Raw genomic sequence first — 21,194 nt, forward strand, 5'->3', positions numbered from 1 at the left:
TTAAGAAAAGCAAGACAGGGTTTGTCCACCTCTCTCCTTTATCCACAACATATGGGTAGTAATGGTCTTAACCCAGGGAACTATATTAGTTACAGTTCAAACAAATAATAAAGTTACTGCCAGAGAAGACTCCACTTCTCCTTTAAATATTAATAATGAAAAGGATTTCATAAGACAGAGGTATTCCAAAGGAGATGAGAGATCTGGTTTCTATCCAAACTTTAAGTTTCAGGTTGGTTAAAATCAATCAATCAATCTTTAAACTAGCTACAGAACAGCATGCAGAAAAAAAAATCCCCATGCATTTTGATTTCCCCATCTCCTTATTTACATCTGATAAAGCCAGATTCTGAAGTAATTTCCTTCAGAGGTGAATACCCTTGGAAGAGATGACAGTCACCATCCATAAGCAATCAGCTAGAACAGGTTCCACTGATTTCATAGAGAGAGAGAAACTTGAGGCTTTTTCATCTCACATAGCATTCCATGCTAAATAAGGATAATTAGTCTGCTTTGCACAACAGATGAGAGAGTACAAATGCAAGCAGTGAATCCTCTAGGAATTCTTTTCCATCTCTATATATGTCGTTCCCAAATATAAATGCAGACTTCACTGTAACAATATGATCAGTTTTCTTCCATATTCATGGTACATCCACTATATGAGCACAAAGACATCTTCCCTCAGTCATCAGTATACATGGAATAATGTAGGCCTACAAGCACACCCACAATTTTATTTTTGTTTCTTTCTCTTGGTTTCAAAAAACCTAAAGCAAGCTTTCTTCTTTATTTTCTTCTGGTTTTGTATTTGCTTAAACCTTCCTTCTCTTTTGATATAAGCAAGCTGGGTTGCTGGCTGATTCTTCAGCCTTTCCATCTTACATGACTCCCTTATTCTCTGAATATTTTTTTTTCCTTTTTTCTTTTTTGATAGTCCATAACTGATTTCCTTTATCAACTCCAATACCTAATAAAAACTTGTTTTCCATCTTACATGGGTTCTAAATGTGGCACCTTGCCTTTTGCCATTATAAATTTTGATTCTTCGTTGTTTTATCCCAATCAGTTTACAAATGAGTTCCTGAAGTTATTCAGGAAATATATAAGTTTTAAAGCATTCAGAATAATTTTGAATTGCTGAAAATCAGTTAGCATTTTAGCAAGATTATCCCTCCCATCAAAGAACAAGTTGCAAATGTTAGAACAAGTTAAGGGACCTGGAAATTAGACAGAAGTCTGTCTGGAATCTGATACGACTACCAGTGTTTCAGTGAGCATATGGAACAGTCTGTGTTGACCAAATGAACAAACAAAAATGGTGGAGACTTACATTGTATAGCTCGAAGACGAGGAATTATTGTGGGGCTACTTGATGGACTAGAGCTGTTACTGTTTAAACTCCTTCTCTTATCCAGATTGGGGGAAGCCTGCACTGTTATTTTGTGCTGGAAATCTGTAAGAGAGTAAACCAAATCAGTTTTAATGTTCTAAATAAAAAAATATCTTCAGGTAATTATATGGTTTTACTTCTTAAAAAAATTAAAGCTATATCATTAATTAGACTTGATAGTGTAAGTGATGTTCATGTTAAAAACACTGACAAACTAACTCTTAATGTAACAATTTAGATAGAGTCAAACAGGTAATATTTCACACCTTCCCAGACACTATATGAAAGGTTTGCAGTATCATCAACAAAAGCAGGTAGGTCCAAGTGGACCCAAACTGAGATACATCCACATCACAAGCTGTTATTCAATCTTGTTGGTGGTCACAGAGGGAAAGAAAAATCTCAGTACTTCATCTCAAAACAATCAATACTCATGGCAATTAGATTTGCCTGATTTTTATTAACATGTAATTCATATACAACATAAAAAGCAGCATTAGCAAAGAAGTCACATCTATCAACACATTAGAAAAACAAGACACCATGCTACAGAATTACAAATATTTATAGCAATGTAGTAAAAAAGAACAACAAATATTGGCAAGTAGGAAAAAAATTGTGAAATAAAATTTGACGATATGCCCCTCTAATCCCCATCATCAGTGCAATTAGATTGCATGCTAGTCTTACAACAGAGCTGTCTCAAGGACAAGTTCATCTGGATGATTCTTGACAACAAAGAGCTAAGTGATACACTGAGTAAAACTGTTTATCACTTTTTCAAGTTAAACATGAGCAGAACTGGAAATAAAGGACCAAATTTTTATTTTAAGCTGTGATCCACCATAAATCAATCTAACACGCTTGACTGGAAGGCTGTAGTGTGATTTTTATTTTATTTACCCTTATTATTAAAGTAAGGAAAGATAAGCTTATTTCACTAGTGCCGAAACAGTACTCTAAATACTACCATTCTCTTCGTCTCTTTCCAACTACCAGACAGCTATGATTTGGTCAGACCTGTGTTAGCGTGGCATTAAGTTCCTACTGCATTAGTAACAAACTGACAGACTTGACCTGGACGCCACTGGAAGGAAGCCTATCAACACCAGGATGCTGGTACCACTGCTGAAGCCTTTCCAACCATTGGCATAACCTTGAGTTTCCGTAGTGCCATCTCGTGGCAACATTGAAAAGGCACCACTAAACCAGTCCCTGACACCAAAAAAACCCAGCTCTCTACAAACACGCCTCCTTTGCAAAGGGGGCATTTTAATGCATTCATGGGTGGAATTAAATGCTCTAACATTCAAATTATACCATATTTGTATTCTGAAATAATATCTTCTGTTGCTATTACAGTGTTTTCTTGCAAGAAGTAAGGCAACAAAGATTGTAACTGCTGTGTTGTATTTGCAACTGCAATAAGCATGCAATTTGGACCTACTACACCTGTACCTCCGCCCTTTACGAAGTGTTGTTTTTCTGCTAGGTATTTGCAAGTTTAGGGCAAACAGCACTAATATTTGGTCATGTTAGAAAGTTCTGGGATATGATAAAAAGGTACTTTTCTATCTGCACAAAAAGAACGATAGCAAGAACCTGAACTTCAAACCAGTCTTAAATCATGTGGCTCCCATGCTAGTAACCTTTCCCTCCAGACACAACAAACTTCTAGCTGAATCAGATGAAAGATTCTTCCAGCTGAAATGACGACTTCTCCACAAGAATATGATATGTAAAAGTTGTTTCCTTGGCGGGGGGTGCAGGAGGGCTATACAATTCTTACCACACCCTTTTGCACTATTAGGGTAGAAGGACCTGGCAATGATTTAAAATAATTGCCGATACTGAAAACTTTAACCATGAACTGAAGCTTGCATATTTAATCATAACATATATTGTGAACTTTAAAAAGATTGCAAACCTGAAGGCAAACTAATCCTGTGTCCATCTTTAAGTTTTAACCGGCTCCTTTTAAATTTGCCCTTCCTCTTCTTTACATTGGGTTTCTCTTGATTTAACTGGAATATCATGATATTCAGCTCACGCTCCAGTACATCGATCTCACGTTCTGCTAACTGTTGCTCACGGCGCTTAAGTAATTCTTCTTGAGATTTCTGCTGAAGAGCTGCTCTTGTCAACTCCTCTTCTCGTGATCGAAGCTCCTGAAGATAAGATACATGTGAGTGAAACTAAGTAATAATGTGAAGATTGTATTAAGGATATATCAAGTGCACAGTAGGCTGTATTTCCTCATCTATTTTCATGATGCACTATATACATGCCACATGCACATATGACCTTCTGACAGTCCTCCATTCTGCATAAGCCAAGATTCTGTATCCGGACACAATCAAGCATTATGAAGAATTCCTTTTAACCATTTAACTTGAGTCACTTAAGGCAGGTAAGCACTGGCAATGGGGACAACACATGCAGTCAAAGATTATCAGCTTACACCTAGCAGAAAATGTGCTCCAAGTACTTCACATCAGAGACTCTCATAGCATGAGGGCTGCTCTTAGATAGCTGCTATGCACTAACATAAAGTCAATGACCTGATGAATACGCAAATGAACGTCTTTATCTTAAATTTTCTAACCTTTCCTGTTTTTCAGCCATGTATTAAGTAGCACTTTTCTATCTAGAAAAGCAATCAGTATGACACCAAATGAGGATTAGTGTAATAGGATAAATCAAGTCATAAGACAGAAGACACCTGTTTCTTAATTAAAATCTAGCAGGTATCTATATAACATCAAACAGCTACTAACCACTGAATTACACCACACACTCTCCAACCATCAATGCCATAGAATAGTTGTTCTTCTCTCTTTATTCTTTTTATTTTGGAGAAGGAAAAGCTTTAGTAAGGAAGTTAGTTAATTTTTCACAGTAAATGAATCCCCAAGGCTAAACAGCTGTAAGTCTACCATCTTGAAATTATCTTAATCTTCAGCTTCCAAAATCTGTTAATATATTATCTGAAATTTAAGTAGACCTCCCTTATAGTATGGGGCATATTATACATGAAACAGACTTACCCAGAAGTAAGTAGTCAGTAGTCAGTACTGCTAATGAAAGAGACTTCAGGAAAAGGAGAAGCTACGATGTGACTGATACTGTATGTTACTTGCTACCTAATTTTTTCATTTTTACATATGATTGCATAAATTCTACCTAGATAGAAATTGAAATTCAATTCAAAATAGAAAACCAGCATTTGAAATTAAGCTATGCTAAAAGTTCTGGATAATTTAAAATTAATTCACTTTGTCACTGTACAGTCTTATAATTGTGATGTCATTTGTTTTGGTTTTTTTTTTCTGAGCAGACTGCCTACTTCAGCACACTGGTATCCAGCAATGTTGTATGCCACCACAAGTCCTTATTGCATACAGTGAAAGTAAACCCCCAAATTTTCTGCTCTTTTTAACTTCCATTTTGTCTTGAACAAATTAGTTCCTGAACTATACTACTCTGGTGTTTTCAAATGAGGGGGAAAAACACCTCTCTCTTCTTGCCAAAAAGACTCTGAATGTCAAAAGACAGGTTATCACTGAAGCAAACTGGTTCAGTGAGAAGTATCTGTTTGTCAGAAAGATACTTGTTTTTTCTTTACAACTATAGCACATACACACTGCTTATCATCATTTTCAAATTTAATTGAAATGATTGACAAATTTCATATAGTTTGCTAATTTTGAGTGAGCTTGTTTCAACACAATATTCAAAAAAAAGTTGGGTTGTTTTTTTTTTTTTTTTTTTTAAATCCACTCTGTTTAACATACACAGTTTCACAAAAGGCAATTCTGCCTCTGGGAAATTCAAAGGAGCCTGTCTTCACACCAGCAAGTAAGGTTTTGGGTTTGCATTTTTGCTTTGGTTTGGTTTTTTGTTTGTGTTTTTTTTTAAAGACATTTAATCACTTAATTTAGAGATTGCTGCAAATTCTCACTTTCCTCCTCTTCCTCTCCAGTCAAAACTGGATAACCTAAACCAAAAGGTACTTTAGAGTTTAAATAGAAAAATCTTTATTACTGTACTAATACAGTAATAAAGATGTATTAGGAGACACTGTTGATTATCCATCTCTCATTGTCCTCAAATCCAGGTTCCATAAAGCTCAGGAACTAGGCAAAAATTAAGGGCCCTTATTGAAAAGGTAGACAGTCTAGTAAAAGTAATAGCGTTTCCTTACTGACAGATTAAGTATTTACTCTTTTCCAAATAAACTAATTAAAACCAGACTTACTGCAATTAGTTGTGCAATCTTTCTACACCACTCTACAATTAAAACACCCATTGTAAGGAAGCTAGGAAAGAATTCTATATTTAAGTTGCTCAAGAATGTTTGTCAAAAGAAGATTGTGATCTTCTCTTGGAGTGGGCGTCACCATCACTCATTTAGAGCAAGCCCTTGAGGAAATTCCTCCAGCTAAAGAAGTTCCTCTTTAACAGGGTATGAGACTCCATGCAGGGTTTTTTTGTTTGTTTTATTATTATTATTATTATATAAATACTTCATAGACATTATTTTCTCCCTAGTACCTGACAGTAAAATTGATAATGTGCCAAATTAAATAAGCCTGCAAATATGAAAACCTTGTCTAAGTCAAAGTTACATGCCTTCATTCTTAAACAAGTTTACTTAATTACAGCAGATGCCTTTGGAGATGCATTTACTTTGGCATATGAGAAGTAAATTTCATTTTATCTTTTTCCCCTCCCTAATTAAGCTTAACTCACTTTTACTCCAAAAATATGACTCTTCTCCCAAAGCTTTGCACCGACTTGAGTTAGTCAGATTTTTCTTCAATAGGAAATCTCATACTAGACTAATGCCTCCAGAAAATTAAAAAAATAAACAAAAACCTGAATGGGAATGCCTGTTAAAATTGCTCCCAGAGTAAAAAGTGGAAAATGGTTGGTTGAGCAGCTGCTGGAGGGGCAGAAATGAGAGTTATGCCCTATGGCAGGCTGTGGCAAGTAAATGCAGTGTCTGGTGACCCCACGACAAGTAAAAAGAAAAGTCTCTACTCTCTGTAGAGGAACTATAACCACCTGCAAAGGAAGAGATATGACAGCTAGAGGCACACAACCCAGCTCCAGCAACCTGTATGCCCACTGCAGGCAGGGCAGAGACTACACAGACAACGCTTACCCAGCTCTGTGAACTGAAATGGAAGAGGGAAGAGCAGAGGGCAGAAGAAAAGGCAGATAGGAAGTATGTAAGGTTATTATTAACGACACTGCAATCCTAGTGGTGATCAATAAATTCTGATACCACATATGCTGATATTACAGTAGATCTGTAATGTCACACCCATCACCAGCCAATAGTCCACAAATAGCCATTTGTGATACTTGATGGTAGAAGTGAGGGACAAAGGCTATTGACAGTGACTTGCAAAATGAGAGTTTAGTTTTTGCTTTTGTCAAAGTTAAGTAACTACATCTTTTATAAAGATTTCTTCACAAGTCACTGCATCTCAATTCTCTTCTTCCTCATCTACTACCACTTCATGAAAAACAACAACAAATATATACTGGGCAATAGTTATACTGCAAGAAAGACCTGCAAAAGAGGAGTCTGTTTCTACTAGAAGCATTTCTAACAGGGACTCAAGAGGACACCTGGCCTATTCCAACTGTTACCTTTATCAAGTTGTCTAAAGGAAAATATAAACCTCAGGGTGATTAAAAACCAGTTGAACTAAAAGAGAGGGCAAAGAGAATTATCCGTGAACGCTCATTTAGCACAGACATATGATATGAGAATACAGAAAGATCAGTGACAGGAATCTGGATAATAAACAAGAGAAACTGGATTTGATGATTCATGAGTACAAGTTTGACCTAATCGATCTTATTAATATCTGGCAAGAAGATTTCCAAAACTGCAACACTGAAACAGACCAATATTATCAATCTGTTCGGGAAGAAGAGAGATAAAAGCACTATTCCATTTTGGGAAAAGAAGCCATGTGAAACATTCATATAATAGCATGAAAAGCTTTTCATTCCCACAGCTGAGGAGAATGTTCAGCAGCAGCTGAAAATTTGCCGTGGTTATAAAGATTAGCTAAGGGGTAAATAAACTCTGGTTTGTTTGTTAAGTGATGCATTCAATTATCCAAGAAAAAAATAACACGTTCTAAAAAGAGCCTATGTGTCACATTTACAGATCTACAACCTGTTTTCTTTGGGGAGTCAGGTGTAGATATGTTCCTCTCTTAACTGCCTGTACTTCCCGAGTGAGCCATTCATATGATAACCCTCACTTACTACCGTAACATTACACTTCCTGTCAAACTTAACATTTCACTTCAACTCGAATACCTCCAGATACAGTTTCAGCATACAGAACTATTTATTGATTTTGTTAAGGAAGAAAGGGGAAAAGCAACATTGTCTGAAATTTGAGAAAACTAGTATTCAAACCTTTTCTCTAAAGTTTGCTGCAAGACAGTTACAGGGTTATCTTAAAGTACTGTCCCGACACACAATAATGGAATTTAAGGATAGTACATCCACCAACAAGAATAGGCAACTTAAATTAATAATGTTTTAATGAGAGAGTAAATCCTTTCTCCCAAGTAGTTTATCCTCTCAGGTGTATCTCCACTACTAAATCAGGTTTCTAGTATTATATTGGTAAGCCACAAATCAAAAGTTCAAAACTGCTACATCACATTAATACACATACCATTCCTTCACTGCCATACAGTTGGAAGAATCAACTTACTTTTTCCTTGGTCCTCAATTCATTGAATATCTGCTGAATTTCCAATTTCCAGTCATCTTGCATGGAATGGAAAGATTCTTGAGGCATTTCAGTCATAACTGCCCCCTCAATGGCAGTAAGCTGTTCAAGAATTAAGGCAAACGATGGTCGGATATGAGGGTCCTGCTCCCAGCATTCTAGAATTTATCAAAATCCCATCAGTTTTTAATAATACATAGAACTTTTTGAAGAACTACATGAATTTCAAGTTACTTGCTACTTCAAGTTCTAATGTGTTCCCCTTATCTGCAAGGTTTCCCTAGTCCCTTTTCCATTTACAGCAGTGACATCTACCTACCTGTACTCAGAGGACTGTTTTCGTATTAATAGCCAATTTTTATTAATCTCTAGCTTTAGGATCTGAAATAGCAAAACTAGCAGTACTGCACAGAAGGGATACATATGACAGGTAAAGAAATTCATTAAACACAAGGAAATAGCCATTAGCAAGCAATGTTTACTTCTCTCTAACGTATTTCCAAAACATTTTTGACATTCAGGAAGAAACAATGAGTTAAAAATGGCATTTGCCATTCTTCCCCTTGGGATTTTAATCTTGATCTTGTATTATCTGTAGTATATCCTGTAGTTTATGAAAATTAATGCAATTTGAGTGTAAAAGGAGATCAGTAAAACCAGAGAAAAAAAATGTACTCCGTCACTACCGAAGAACTTATGCAGTACACTGTAATACTGCATGACTTCCTCGGAAACACATTCAACTGTCTCTAACACCAGATTGCTGTGAAAAGAAAAACAAAATACTTTGTACACAGCACATTATGAAATGAGGTGTTTATTTTGCAACCCCATGACTATTACAGGCAAGGATACATACTCCCAAAACATAACTATTTAAATACATAGGAAGAAACAACATAGATACCTTTCATTAATTTTGCAAATGGTTCAGGACAGGTGGATGGAATGGGCAAAGTAAGCTTATTGACAGCAACTCCGTAGGCCACAGCAAGCCCATCAATGCCACGGTAAGGAACTTCTCCTGTAAGCAGTTCCCACAGCAACACTCCATAACTACAAGAGGTAATTTTTTTAACAGTTATTTTCTGAATACCGACACATTGTTTACTCAAGAACAAATAAGTATCTGTCCAGCCATGTACTGAAATTCATGAGGATTTCCCATGTGAAAGGTGAATGCCTCTACGAGTCGGCTCTACTTCAGTCATCTTGCACCTTTCCACTAACAGCGATTAACCTAACTGGATGCGACTCTACAACTGGCTCGCACTCCTATTCAAAATGTAGCCTGAAGTCACTTTTGTAGAAATGCTAGTATCATGTAAATCTCACAATCAGAAGTCTGAATGGCAGGAAAACAAGAAACCTTCTCCCCGACAAAAAACAGACAAACAAAACAAAAAAAAGAAAACTTCAGCAGAGCATTCAGGCCATTACCCTTTCCAAACATTTCACGACAATTTACCTAGATGTACGTACTAATTTTTTAAAAAAATAATAATAATGAAAAACACCAGAAAAGCCCCAGCTTTGTTTGGAAGTTTGCATTTCTAATCCCTTCTGTGTTATATAAAAGCCTGTTAACTTTTCACTTCCCACAGAAGATGCAACAAGATTGAGAAATGATTATGCACACACAACTGATTTCTCCATACTAGGAAAAAAAACCCCAAAACCCCAAACAAAATAACACTGTCTCCAGTGAAACATGGTGGTACGAAGAGATTTTTTTCTCAGCATCAGGTACAGAAATCGAGAATCATATGAATTCCTATCGCAGCAACATTAACCATAAGAATTTGTGCTATACTCTCCACTCCAGAAGAAGAGCTGGGTTTTGCTTTTACCTTCTTTGGGTCTGTATGCCCAATGCTTGTGTTGCTCAAATGATCCAAGTGCCTACAAAGGGCTGGGACAGCACGCTCACTGCTGTTGCTCTAGAGCTCCTATTCCACCATCACTGAAATGGATAGCTTCCACAGTCATTTTTGTGGAAGCAGGAATTATTCCTTTTAGAATATAAGCCTAAAGCGGACTTTATGACTGTGTTTGTTCCCTACCCCCCTCCTCTTCCTGTCAGGGAACCACTGTCTGTAGAACAAGGACATAACGGACAACCTATTGCTGCTTTTGAATAGTAAAGTGAGCAGGCAAAGGGAAAAAAAACAGAATACAAAGTATTACTCTTGCCCCTTTCTCTCCAGGTGTGTGAAGAAACTACCTGCAAGTTTTGCAGGACTGGACTGAACTCTCCTACATGAGGAGAAATGCATACAGCACTGGGGGGGTGGGGTAGGGTAAGGGCTATGTACCCCTTCCCTTATTATGTACCCCTTAGTACTAGAAATACCACCTGAACTACAGCGGATATGACAGGGAGAAGAACACACACTAGTTAAGTTTTTCTATCACTCTCTCCTTAATGAGAAAAAAAATCATTCGGCGTTATGCAAGACCTTACAACATCACTTTAATAAATAATAAAACAGCAAAATATGCAGTATCAAGCACAAATATCAGCAGTGTTTTGTTTATCTACATTCTGTTTCTCCAAGAAGTTTTGCCTATCATAAAATCTTAGAAAACTGATGAATTTATAGCGCTAACAGTTAATCAAAAGCTGAGGAATACAGTCTATTCCCCCCGCAAAGAAAATAGAGTAAAAATGGAAAGTCTTGGACTTGTTAATAATTTCCTCCCAGTTTTTTCCAGTCTAATCTCTGCACTTGCTTGTATACTCAAAGAAGGATAAAATAATGAATTCCAATTTTGCTTTAAATCAGTGGTACTTCTGACAATGAGTACAACACTTCATGTGGTACATACACATATTGTGCGTGATGGAGGAATTCTACTGAACTACATCTCATCTGTGTGCTCAGAGAAAGCATAAAAATAATGTCATGATCTCTCAGCAACCGTAGGCTGTTCTTAATTCAAGGAATTCCCTTGTTCAGACTATTCTATAGATATTTTAGCAGGAACTCTGAAGTTTAAGCAGAACAATACATTTAACTAAAAAGAAATAATCTTTTCTAAAAAGTTGTGTCACACTATTAGTTTTAGTTATATTTACAATTCAAGCATTTAATCCCAAGTGGTCAACAGTGCCAAGAAGGTGGTTGTAAAATTTTAAACAGACCAACACAGTAATAGCCTGAAAGCATCTCTTTTAATGTAAGCAGTCTTAATATTAAGCATCAAAAGCCAGTGCTGTGGGGGGAAAACTGTGGGGAGGAACCCTAAAGACATTCTAGTCCTGCCATGCTGGAGTTTTGGGGAGGTGCTAATCTATCATTATCTAGGACAACAACTACTTATTAACTCTCTCAACTACAGAAGCAGCTACTTTGTGTATTAAATTTCACCAGTCCATGTACAGTTGTCCTATGTACACGGTCAGAGCTTCTAAGAAAGAGCTTTTTTTAAAAGAGCACAAGCCATGTCCTTTTCCACCTTCAGCATACAGGTATAATATGCTTGAATTACACATTTTTAAACCACAAAAACCTAATACACTTCTAAAAAGATGTCCTTTTAAGTATTTTCATTATTAAAAACTACTCGCCTGCCGTCAAATGTGATTTAAGCCTTACTATATCTCATTCCAGCAATAACTCGCTGGTTTTACATATTTTAAAAGCTGATAAAAATGAAGGTAATTAGAGTTCTCAAAGTTTATTTTACTCTACAATCCATCTTCTAAAGCAGAGGTTACCAAGATTGCTACATGAATCACTTCAAAATTATACGAATGTGCCAGACAAAAGCAGCTGCTAATTCTGCTGTACAGTAAGTGCTTCCCAGCCTTGCCAAGAGCTCGTACAATGGACGCACGTGTTACTGTAAAGACCACTGCTAAAGCACACCATCAGCACTTGGAATGCTGTGGGCATATTTGCACTTCAGGCTCCATACACAAAACCAAGACTGACATACCACTAAGAAATGTGTGATGACCGATGGAAGGGTAGGACTGAAAGAGTGGAATTCTTGTTTGGGAATTTGGAAGCATATGCCAAAGAATAATAAATGCAGTAGTTATAACTCGGGTTTGGGAAGCAAAAGGATACCCATGTAGGGCCTGGAAAGCACCAGTTCTGCTATCTAGGATGACACCTGAGAACATGCAGCCTGGAAGACTCAGCATGAAAATAGTCCCACAACATTTCTGAGCACTTGTTGATTCTGGAAGACTAGCTGCAAGTGTGAGTATACTTGTGCAGCCTCAACTGCTCTCCCCTCCCACCCCGCAATAAGAGGTCTGCAGATTTCTTCTGGAGACATACACTGAGTGCTGAGTGTAACTGAAGTTTAGAACTTTCCTGAAATATACTGTGATCTTGTCTTAAACCCATACTTAAATTTGTAACCTGAATTATTTTTAAAACAAAAAACCACTCCTATAATCAATGTATAATCAGGGTATTCTTTATTTGCTTCTCTTTTAAAGAAAGAGTAAAGATAAGCAATAGAATAGATCAAGGTGCAGTAAGCAGAAAATCTTAGAAGCCAAGAAGGTCGAAACTATACTGTACAACACAGCCTTTCTAACTTTAAAAACCTCTCCTGGTAGATGTCCATCATTGAGCTAAATACTTACATTTTTACAAGAGAGGCGTGCAGGAGAGAAGGCGAAGAAGAGAAATACTGTAGGTTCCAAAAATGTAAACTAATGTTGCAGCAGAATATAAAATAATTGCACCAAAGCATACCCCCTCAGATACCTAAAATCACAGCAACAAGACTGGACAGGACCTGTAATTAAGCATGGAATACAGCTGATTAGGGAAACGCCTACACCCAACCTCCACCCCGCAAAAGAAAAAAAAAAATTAAAGAAAAAAGAAAGAAAGAATGGAAAAAAAGAATGAAGCCAAAGATGTTTCTCAACTGGGCATCAACTCAAAGAGATGTAAACAAAATGCTGAAAATCGGTTCCAGACACAAGACAAATGGGTGTCACAAAACAGATATAGAATCATCCTGAGAATACCAAAAGTATTACTTCATGCTGTAGAACATCAAGCATCTAAGCAAAATAGGACCCTATTTAAGAATTATACAACACAGAACATGCATAAAGGAGGCATGAGAAAACAGACTGAAGTCCTCCCCTCCTTCCCCAAATAGCTATCTTGGATCCTTCAGAGAGAAAACATTTTAAAAAGAAAGGAAATGTAGACTTTTCAGGGTGAGGCACAGCAGCTTTTAGAGCCTATTGTGCAATCACTGCTTTTCCCCACTCACAAAACAGAAGTAAATTAAAACTAAAGTTTAAATTACCTTTCTACAATACATATATCCCACACTACACCACTCAAAAATAGCATCAGTATTGTGAGCCATATTATTTATATGATACACAATAATGTCTTTAACAAGAAATGCACAAATTTAACATCGGGAGTTCCCCACCTTTAAAATTAGAGAGCAAGTTAAAACAATTTTGTGCTGAATACACTCTCTTCACTCCAGCTACCGGAAGCAAAATCTCTATAAATGTAAAAGCTCAGATCTGATGTTCACTTTTACACATGATCACATTCTAGATTCCTAAAACCAGTACTAATTTAACATTTGGCAAAGTTCTGGTTTGCAGCTTATTTTTATTTAACAGACATATATGGTAATAACTGGCTGGTCCAGTTTCTTTATGCAGAATGAGACTTTTCAGACATCTGATGTAAAGTAAACATAACAATACAAGATCAATCATATGTTCATTTATCAAAAGCATATGTCTGTTTATATTAAGACTCCAGATAAAATACTTAGGTATCTTAACCAATAGATATTTTAAAGGGTTCTCTTAATGAGATCTTGCTTTCTTAAAAAAAAGAAAAAAAAAAAAAGTTTTTCTGTTATTTTCCCCTCTCCTTCCCCCAATTTGTAAGTCATGAATAACTAAGGTAGATCAAATGAAGTAAATGCTGAGAAATGAGTATGTTTCTTAGAACACTTATACTTGCCATACATTAAGACAGTAACCTAGGAAACCATGAAAAAAATTTAAATAAAAATTCATTCAAAAACCTCAACATAGTTCGACTGAACATGGTCTTCAGCAGGCAAACTTCTTACCTCCAAATATCACTTCCTTTAGAAAACATGGAGGACTTGATAACTTCTGGAGCCATCCATGCGTAAGTTCCTGCTGCACTCATTTTGGTTGTTCTGTGCCACTCTCTAGCCAGACCAAAGTCTGTAATCTTCAGAGTTTTATTACAAATGTCATCATGTTCCATCTTCTCTAGCAACAAAACTGCAAAAGATTGAGTTTTTAAATTAATGCAATAGGAATCAAATCAAACTATCCAGTCCTGTTATTAATTTCACATACAACTTGTACTGCACAAATAAATGCATACTTTAACTGTAAAAATATTATTGCAACTTCTATAAACATGAAAAAAGTTTTTGATAATTCTAAGCTATTCTAACCTATAAAAACAAGAAATACCTACAGTGTCATGAGTTCTTTATGCAACTGTGTGAGTAGATATTAAACTAGCACAAGAAATCCACTGTAAAGAGATGTAAAGTAAAGCATGTAACTTTAAGAAAGCCCAGAATCCTAATAACCCACAGATGACAGGCTGTGAAAAAGGTATTCACTTTGGAACGAGATTCTGAAGTAATAAAAATAGAAGTAGTAGTAAAACAAAAACAAATATTAAGAATTCTTAAAAAAGACTTGGAAAACAAACACATTATGCCACTGTATAAAATCCATCCTTAATACTACACCCAGTACTGGCTCCTACTCATCTCAAAAAGTATATAACAGAACTGAAAGACGCACGGAGAAGGACACAACCAGAGTGCTCAAAATAGCACATCCACAGCTACAAGTAATGGTTAATAGACAAGGAGTCTTCCTCCAGGGAAAAAAAAAAAAAAATTAAAAAAATCTGAGAACAGAATCTGTAACACCACCTATGGAATGAAGAAAGCTATAGGTAACAATTGTTCACGGTTTCTCAACACAAGAAACGGACATCACTGAGCGAAATTAGCAGATAAGAATCAAACACGTGGCAGTTGTTCACACAACACACAAGTAGGTGAACTTTGGAATTCTTGGCATAGTATGTGAATACTATTTTTTTTACATAGATTTAAAAAGCACCTACACAAATTCACAGAAGACATTCATAAAGAGCATTTACATAAAAAATGGGTAGGTTCAAGAAATCCCCAGGCCACAAATCAGTACAAGTTGGGAGACTATATACCAGGGGAGGTAGCTTGCCTTGGGAGTCCCCAACGGGCAACAGGACACTGGACTTGGGTCAAGTCCATGTGATGTTATATCCACTGCACCTTCACGGATGTTAAAGACTAAATTACCTTTTTTTGCTGTTGCATCCTACAGTGTGTATTCAGTGTCTGACTTGTTTGTAACGCAACAGTATTGGCAGAGTTGTAATACACCTTCACAAAATAGTGTTAAAAGAAAAGAGAACTGGGTTATTGTGTTAGAGCTCACAAGGAGAAAGACAACAGATGCAAAGGAATCATTATTAACACACCACAATTTTAATTCCATATTCAGTTCCACTGTCACTGTCTGTGGTAGTAACTGTTAGCTTTAACTTTCTGTTAAAATGATCTCCTGGGACAAAGATCAAAGGTTAAATTACAAGTAAGAAGAATCATAAACACATGTGTTTTCCAACTATACATATGGCAAAACACAGTACAGGGAACCCATTAATAAAAAAGCAAATGAAGAATTACATTCCCTTACTGAGGAAAAACCGATGACTTTGCATTTGCAATTGCAAGAAATAATTTTTACTGGTAGAGGTTAATTACACTCTCACAAATATTTCAAAAATGACATAAAATCCAGATGAAAATAAGAGAACCCACATTCTATTTTCAGTAAGCTTCTTAACACAGAGTAGGCCAAAATGGTACAGACAAACCAAGAGCTCACCAGTCAGCACCACCAGAACAAGTTAAATTCATGCAAGAGTTTTTATACTTTTATACTTGAATCAAAGACCTATTGTTTGCTATTCCATTTCAAACATGTTCAGCAGAATTCCTGACATTCCTTGTCAGTCAATGTGACCGAAACCAAAAACAGTCAGTCTCGCAAAAGGTAATAACTGGCATGTGCCCAAGTTTCATCCTACAAAGGGACAACGTTTCTTAGCAGTTCAAACTTCCCTTTCCAGACAGAAGCCAGGAAAACAGCAATACTATACACAGATTACTTAGCAGCTTGGTAGTAAAAATGCTCAGCATAGCTGAGGAGTGCTCCGTAAGTGCTTCCCTTGCAGTAGCCTAGCAACCTTTACTATAGCATCCTTCTGCCACTTCCACAGCTTCCTGGCCCTTGCTGGCTGCTAACCTGTGAGAAGTCATTTTACAATCTCGTGCTTACCCTGTTCGCTCAGCCCCCACTTATTCCTTTTTCAAATCCTTTACATTGCCTTTTCAGGCTCCAATACACCTGCAAAGTTAAGTTGGATAAGAGCCAGTTTAGCACTTTTTGGTTTACTTTAACATTTTTCAGACTTTTTATTTTCCACAAAGAGTAAAGTTCATACGTACATTACTGCTTTACTTCTGGCAAACACAGCCCAAAATATTTAAAAGTACAAAGCCAATTTGAAAATAAATTCATACCTACCAAAAAACCTGGAATTAGCTTAGGAATGCACAAGTGCAGGAAAATCCTATGTCCGCTTCATTTATTTTGACATAAGCAAAACCAGAGACTATGACTGTTTCAGAATGATTCAAAATCGAAGAGAAGGAGACTTAAGTTGGATGTGAGAACATTACTTTGCATCAAACTAACATAAAACTTTACCTTGGACTGTTACCCAAATATTGCATGTACTACAGCCAGAAATAAACATTTGACTAAATATTTTAAGGCTGTATGTGATTCCTACTGGTAACACCATTTTCAACTCAATTCTGAGCTTAGCACACCTCCCTTTGTGACTCTACCTTTCTGCAATGAGATCAAGGGGGGAAGTAAATTTATTAACATCTTAGCAGCAGAGGTTAGGGTACCATATACCAGGCACTGCTTGAATATAAGAGACAGCGCATGCCCAGAACCATTTACAGCTGGGGAACAAAGAGATGTTATTGCATGTTATTTTCAATAATTCCATGAAATACAAATCGGCAAGTTGAAGATAAGAGCCAAAAAATCCTTAAGTCAGAGAGAAAAATGAAAACGTAGAAATCCTATGTGGTAAAGTGGTATTGAAACTGGTAGAGATGATACTGTGCATATCTTAAAAATTCAGGACACTTTTGACAGTGCAGCAAGCGCACATGAGGATTCTAACAGCATCCGTAACAAAGATACTGCTATTTAACCATAAAAATGAAAAAACCCTCACACTCTTCAGCTGTCTAGTGTAACTAAAAAGAACTTGGAAATCCAACTATTACTCACCCTAACTCACTGAAGGAAGTAGCTCATAGAATTATGAAATAATTTATGTTGGAACAGACCTCAAGATGTCAATCCCCCTACTCAGAGCAGGGCTAATGATGTAAAAAGTGTAAATAAAAACCATAAAATTGTGGCAGAGTTACATTACAAATAGCTCATGTCACACTAATCCCATTTTGTCCTGATGGATGGTTTCTTAGAAAGCAGTAAGGTAGCAGACCTGAGCAGATGCGAGTACTTTTCAGGAAGTTTAATCATACAGACAGAATAAGGATTAATCAAAGAATTCCATACAAGAGTTGGATAAAGGAAAATCTTAGGAGACAAATTATCAGGATAAAGAAGATTCATCCCTTCCTTATTAGGAAGAAGGCTTGTTTCACATGCCGATTCACAATCAGAGTAAAAATACAAGGTGCATTTCAAGAACTGATAGCATAGTTGGATGATACTGTCCACTCTGAGGAAGACCAGATCATCACAGTAGAAAAGATGCAAAGTTGGAAGGGATCAATCATAAAAGCTACAGCTATAAAGCAGAGGTGAAGGAAGAAAAAATAAGGCTGGCTATTCTGGCTAACAGAAGGAAAACCAAAACAGCAGCTACACGTAGTTGCGCAAGTAGCTCATGCAATTCTAAAAGGTACTAAAAAAGGCATTTTTCAGTAGAAACAGGGAAGTATCAATAGAATTGTACAAAGCACAAGATCTCATATGAAATACTGGTTGACTAGAACTGCACATATGTGTTCAACAACAGGAACTTAAACTGAAGCAGATGCAGAAAATAGAAGTAGAATAGTTAAGATCCTGTAATGTCTTTTATTTAGATAAAATCAGAAGACCTTGTCCTTTTTGCTAGGCTAAACACAGGTTGAGAAAAGTTATGAGAACAGAAGTTAGCCATATCTAGAAACAGGATGCAGACCTACAGCATCGATGCTCTTACCAATAAAATATTCTCCTAGGTGCCCTGGCTGACCCATCTTACATGCATGCTTGTGATTGAGCTCAGTTCTACATCTGGAGCTACCAGGGTGGGGAGTCATATCAGATTTCAAGATATTGCCTCTTTGCTCTCATCCCCCTTTTGGCCCTCCTCTGCAGTTTAAAGTACAGTTTACTCCTCAAAAAAGTCATAAAATCCAACATACACTCCTGTCAAACCTAATGGTTCCTAAAATAGCAATGCCATTAATCTTTCCTGCTTTCTGCATTATCATAGTTACAGCTGGAGTCTTTTTCTACTAATCTTATGGCACACTGCAAGTATTTCATGGTGTAACAGTGTGCAGATAAGATGTTCTGCACACTTTCAAAACCTACAATCTATCACACAGTTGCCCAAGACTACAACAGAACCGGACCTGCTGAGCCAGCCGGTACTTCCCAAGTCTGCGTTCCTCTAATTAAAACAGAACCAGCAACATCTCCCTGCCGAACCACTACTATTCCCATACAAGCTGCTCTTAGTCAGGAAAGGCACAGAATTTAGGCTTGAAAAGGAGGCAGAAGTCCCAGCAAAATCCCACCCAAATGCTCCCAGAACCCCCTCCTTTTCCTGTGCCATTCCTTTCCCACCACTCCATCTCCAAACTCTCCCCTCTGGCAGTAACACTTGCTTTGAGCTACGGAGAGCAAAAGGTAAGAAGACATCAACTGCAGCAGCTCAGGTTAGAGATGCATAAGTGGCAATCCAGGTTTGGCCAGATTTGGACAAGAGCTTCCTTCTCTACTCCATTCCCTCTTCTTGTGAGCTTGGCTTGAAATTTTATTGGGGAAAAGAAAAAATGAAGTGAGAGCCTGGATATGGACAGATGGGCTGTAACTGGTCAAGAAATAATAGAAAAGAGCACATTTAGACAAATCAGATTCCTGGGGTGCATGCCTGCTCTGCTAAATTCAGACAGGTCCAGAACTACACCCCCAGTGCTACCTTCAGGACTAAGCTAGAGAAGCACTGAAAGTATTAATTTAAATTGCAAGCATTTTGTTTAAAGCATAATTTTAAATAAAAGGCTCACATTCTTGCCTCAGCTTCTCTCCTTTTTATTTCTTAAAATTCACGTAGCTTAAGAAACAGCATTTACAGCAAGCCTGAGGGAAGCCTGGACAGACCTTTGAGTTGGCAGCACACCCAGGAAACCTCCACCTAGCACTACGCTCTTCAGTGCTACTCTTTTAATGCAGGTTATTTCCTACAGTCTTAGCTTTCTTTTTGTTACTAAATACATATAGATTATATTTCTCCAACCTTATCTATCTCAAAGTCCCCATTTAATACAATATTTCATTTGATAAGTTTCTCGAAATCCAAAGACTTTGTGCAGTTAAAATGAGTTTTATTTCATAATGCACTCCAGCATTTTCAGTTATTAGCCATTTAAATCAACTGAGTAAACAAGGTATTCTAAGAGAAGCCAAGTCAAAGGATTGAACACCTTTTTAATAGTTTACACGTACTGAATTCAAACTATCTTTTACTGCTTAAAATTTAAAAATATCATCCTGAAATACTCAAGTCCTTTATATCCCTCCTATCTTCTTTATACCTTCTACTATACCCTCTTTATATTCTCTATTTTGCTGCTACTAAAAATAAAACGTTAAGCAACCATATTTTCTCAGCTAAGTTACTTGCCACCAACTGATTCTTGCTACCTTATCTACAGTTTTCTAAATAGCTGACTATCATGGTTTTCACAAATATAAGCTATCTAATAGCATAGCTATTTAAGTTACTATAACTATAGGTAAGACTGCCTACATGCCCACTACATTTACCACCACTGATAAAGTCATTCTTAGAGAATAAGAGAAGGAAAAGAAAGATGTTATAGTATATACCTCTACTTGCAAACAGAGATTGTTCAGACAATGCTGCTACTGTCGCCCCCCCCCGCACCCAGTCTGTTCCCTCTCTAACTGTTTGCAAGTGAATCTGGTTCCTGTTACTTCACTAAATCAACACACAACAAAACCAGCAGGGCAACCTTGTATCTTTACCTGGGAACTAGGTAGGAAAAAAAAAGAAGTTATTAAAAGTTGCATATACAGTTAACGAAACACAATACCTTGTCAATACTAAGAGACCAACCTCCATTATTTGGAGCTGTTGTTTTGTTCCAATTGTAATTAGAAATTAAAATTTCAACACTGCTTATAAAAGCCATGCCCAGATTTTAAACTGCAAATTAACTATCACACTGAAAACATTAAGTGTTTAAACCACAAATTAACGATCACAGTGAAAACATTAACTGATCAGAACACATTCAATACATGCAAGAGATGATACATTTGCCTATACAGCACCGCTGCTTAAATACCTTGCTTTTCTCCTACAGGTTCTCAGGATAACAACTGTTATCTCCGTAGCCACTATCTGTCAGATTGTGATTATCTCACTAGATTAAGTTTAGACCTCACCATCAGCAAGAGAATTTCATTCTTTAAACACCAATTATATATGCAGGAGACATTTCTCTGCTTTTTATTATAGGGATACTGTGCTCCTCTATCATCTACGTCCCTTTACAGCAGGCATATAACCATTTCTTAATTTTCACACTAAATTGAAAGCAACAGTTTCTTCT

General features: G+C 36.8%; 1 protein-coding gene across 1 annotated transcript in view; it reads right to left on the reverse strand.

The window, feature by feature from the left end:
* Positions 1-21,194, reverse strand: part of LOC104828943 (mitogen-activated protein kinase kinase kinase MLK4) — a 42,364-nt gene that overhangs the window by 7,395 nt on the left and 13,775 nt on the right. Inside the window, exons 2-6 of the mRNA XM_010562952.1 lie at positions 14,250-14,430; positions 9,070-9,218; positions 8,145-8,320; positions 3,321-3,561; positions 1,334-1,456 (exon numbers count right to left, since the gene is read on the reverse strand). Coding sequence (XP_010561254.1) covers positions 1,334-1,456; positions 3,321-3,561; positions 8,145-8,320; positions 9,070-9,218; positions 14,250-14,430 — 870 coding nt within the window. The remainder of the gene's footprint in view (positions 1-1,333; positions 1,457-3,320; positions 3,562-8,144; positions 8,321-9,069; positions 9,219-14,249; positions 14,431-21,194) is intronic.

Source organism: Haliaeetus leucocephalus, unplaced genomic scaffold (genome assembly GCF_000737465.1).
Source record: "Haliaeetus leucocephalus isolate CR32 unplaced genomic scaffold, Haliaeetus_leucocephalus-4.0 Scaffold162, whole genome shotgun sequence".
In the NCBI taxonomy this organism is placed as follows: Eukaryota; Metazoa; Chordata; class Aves; order Accipitriformes; family Accipitridae; genus Haliaeetus; species Haliaeetus leucocephalus.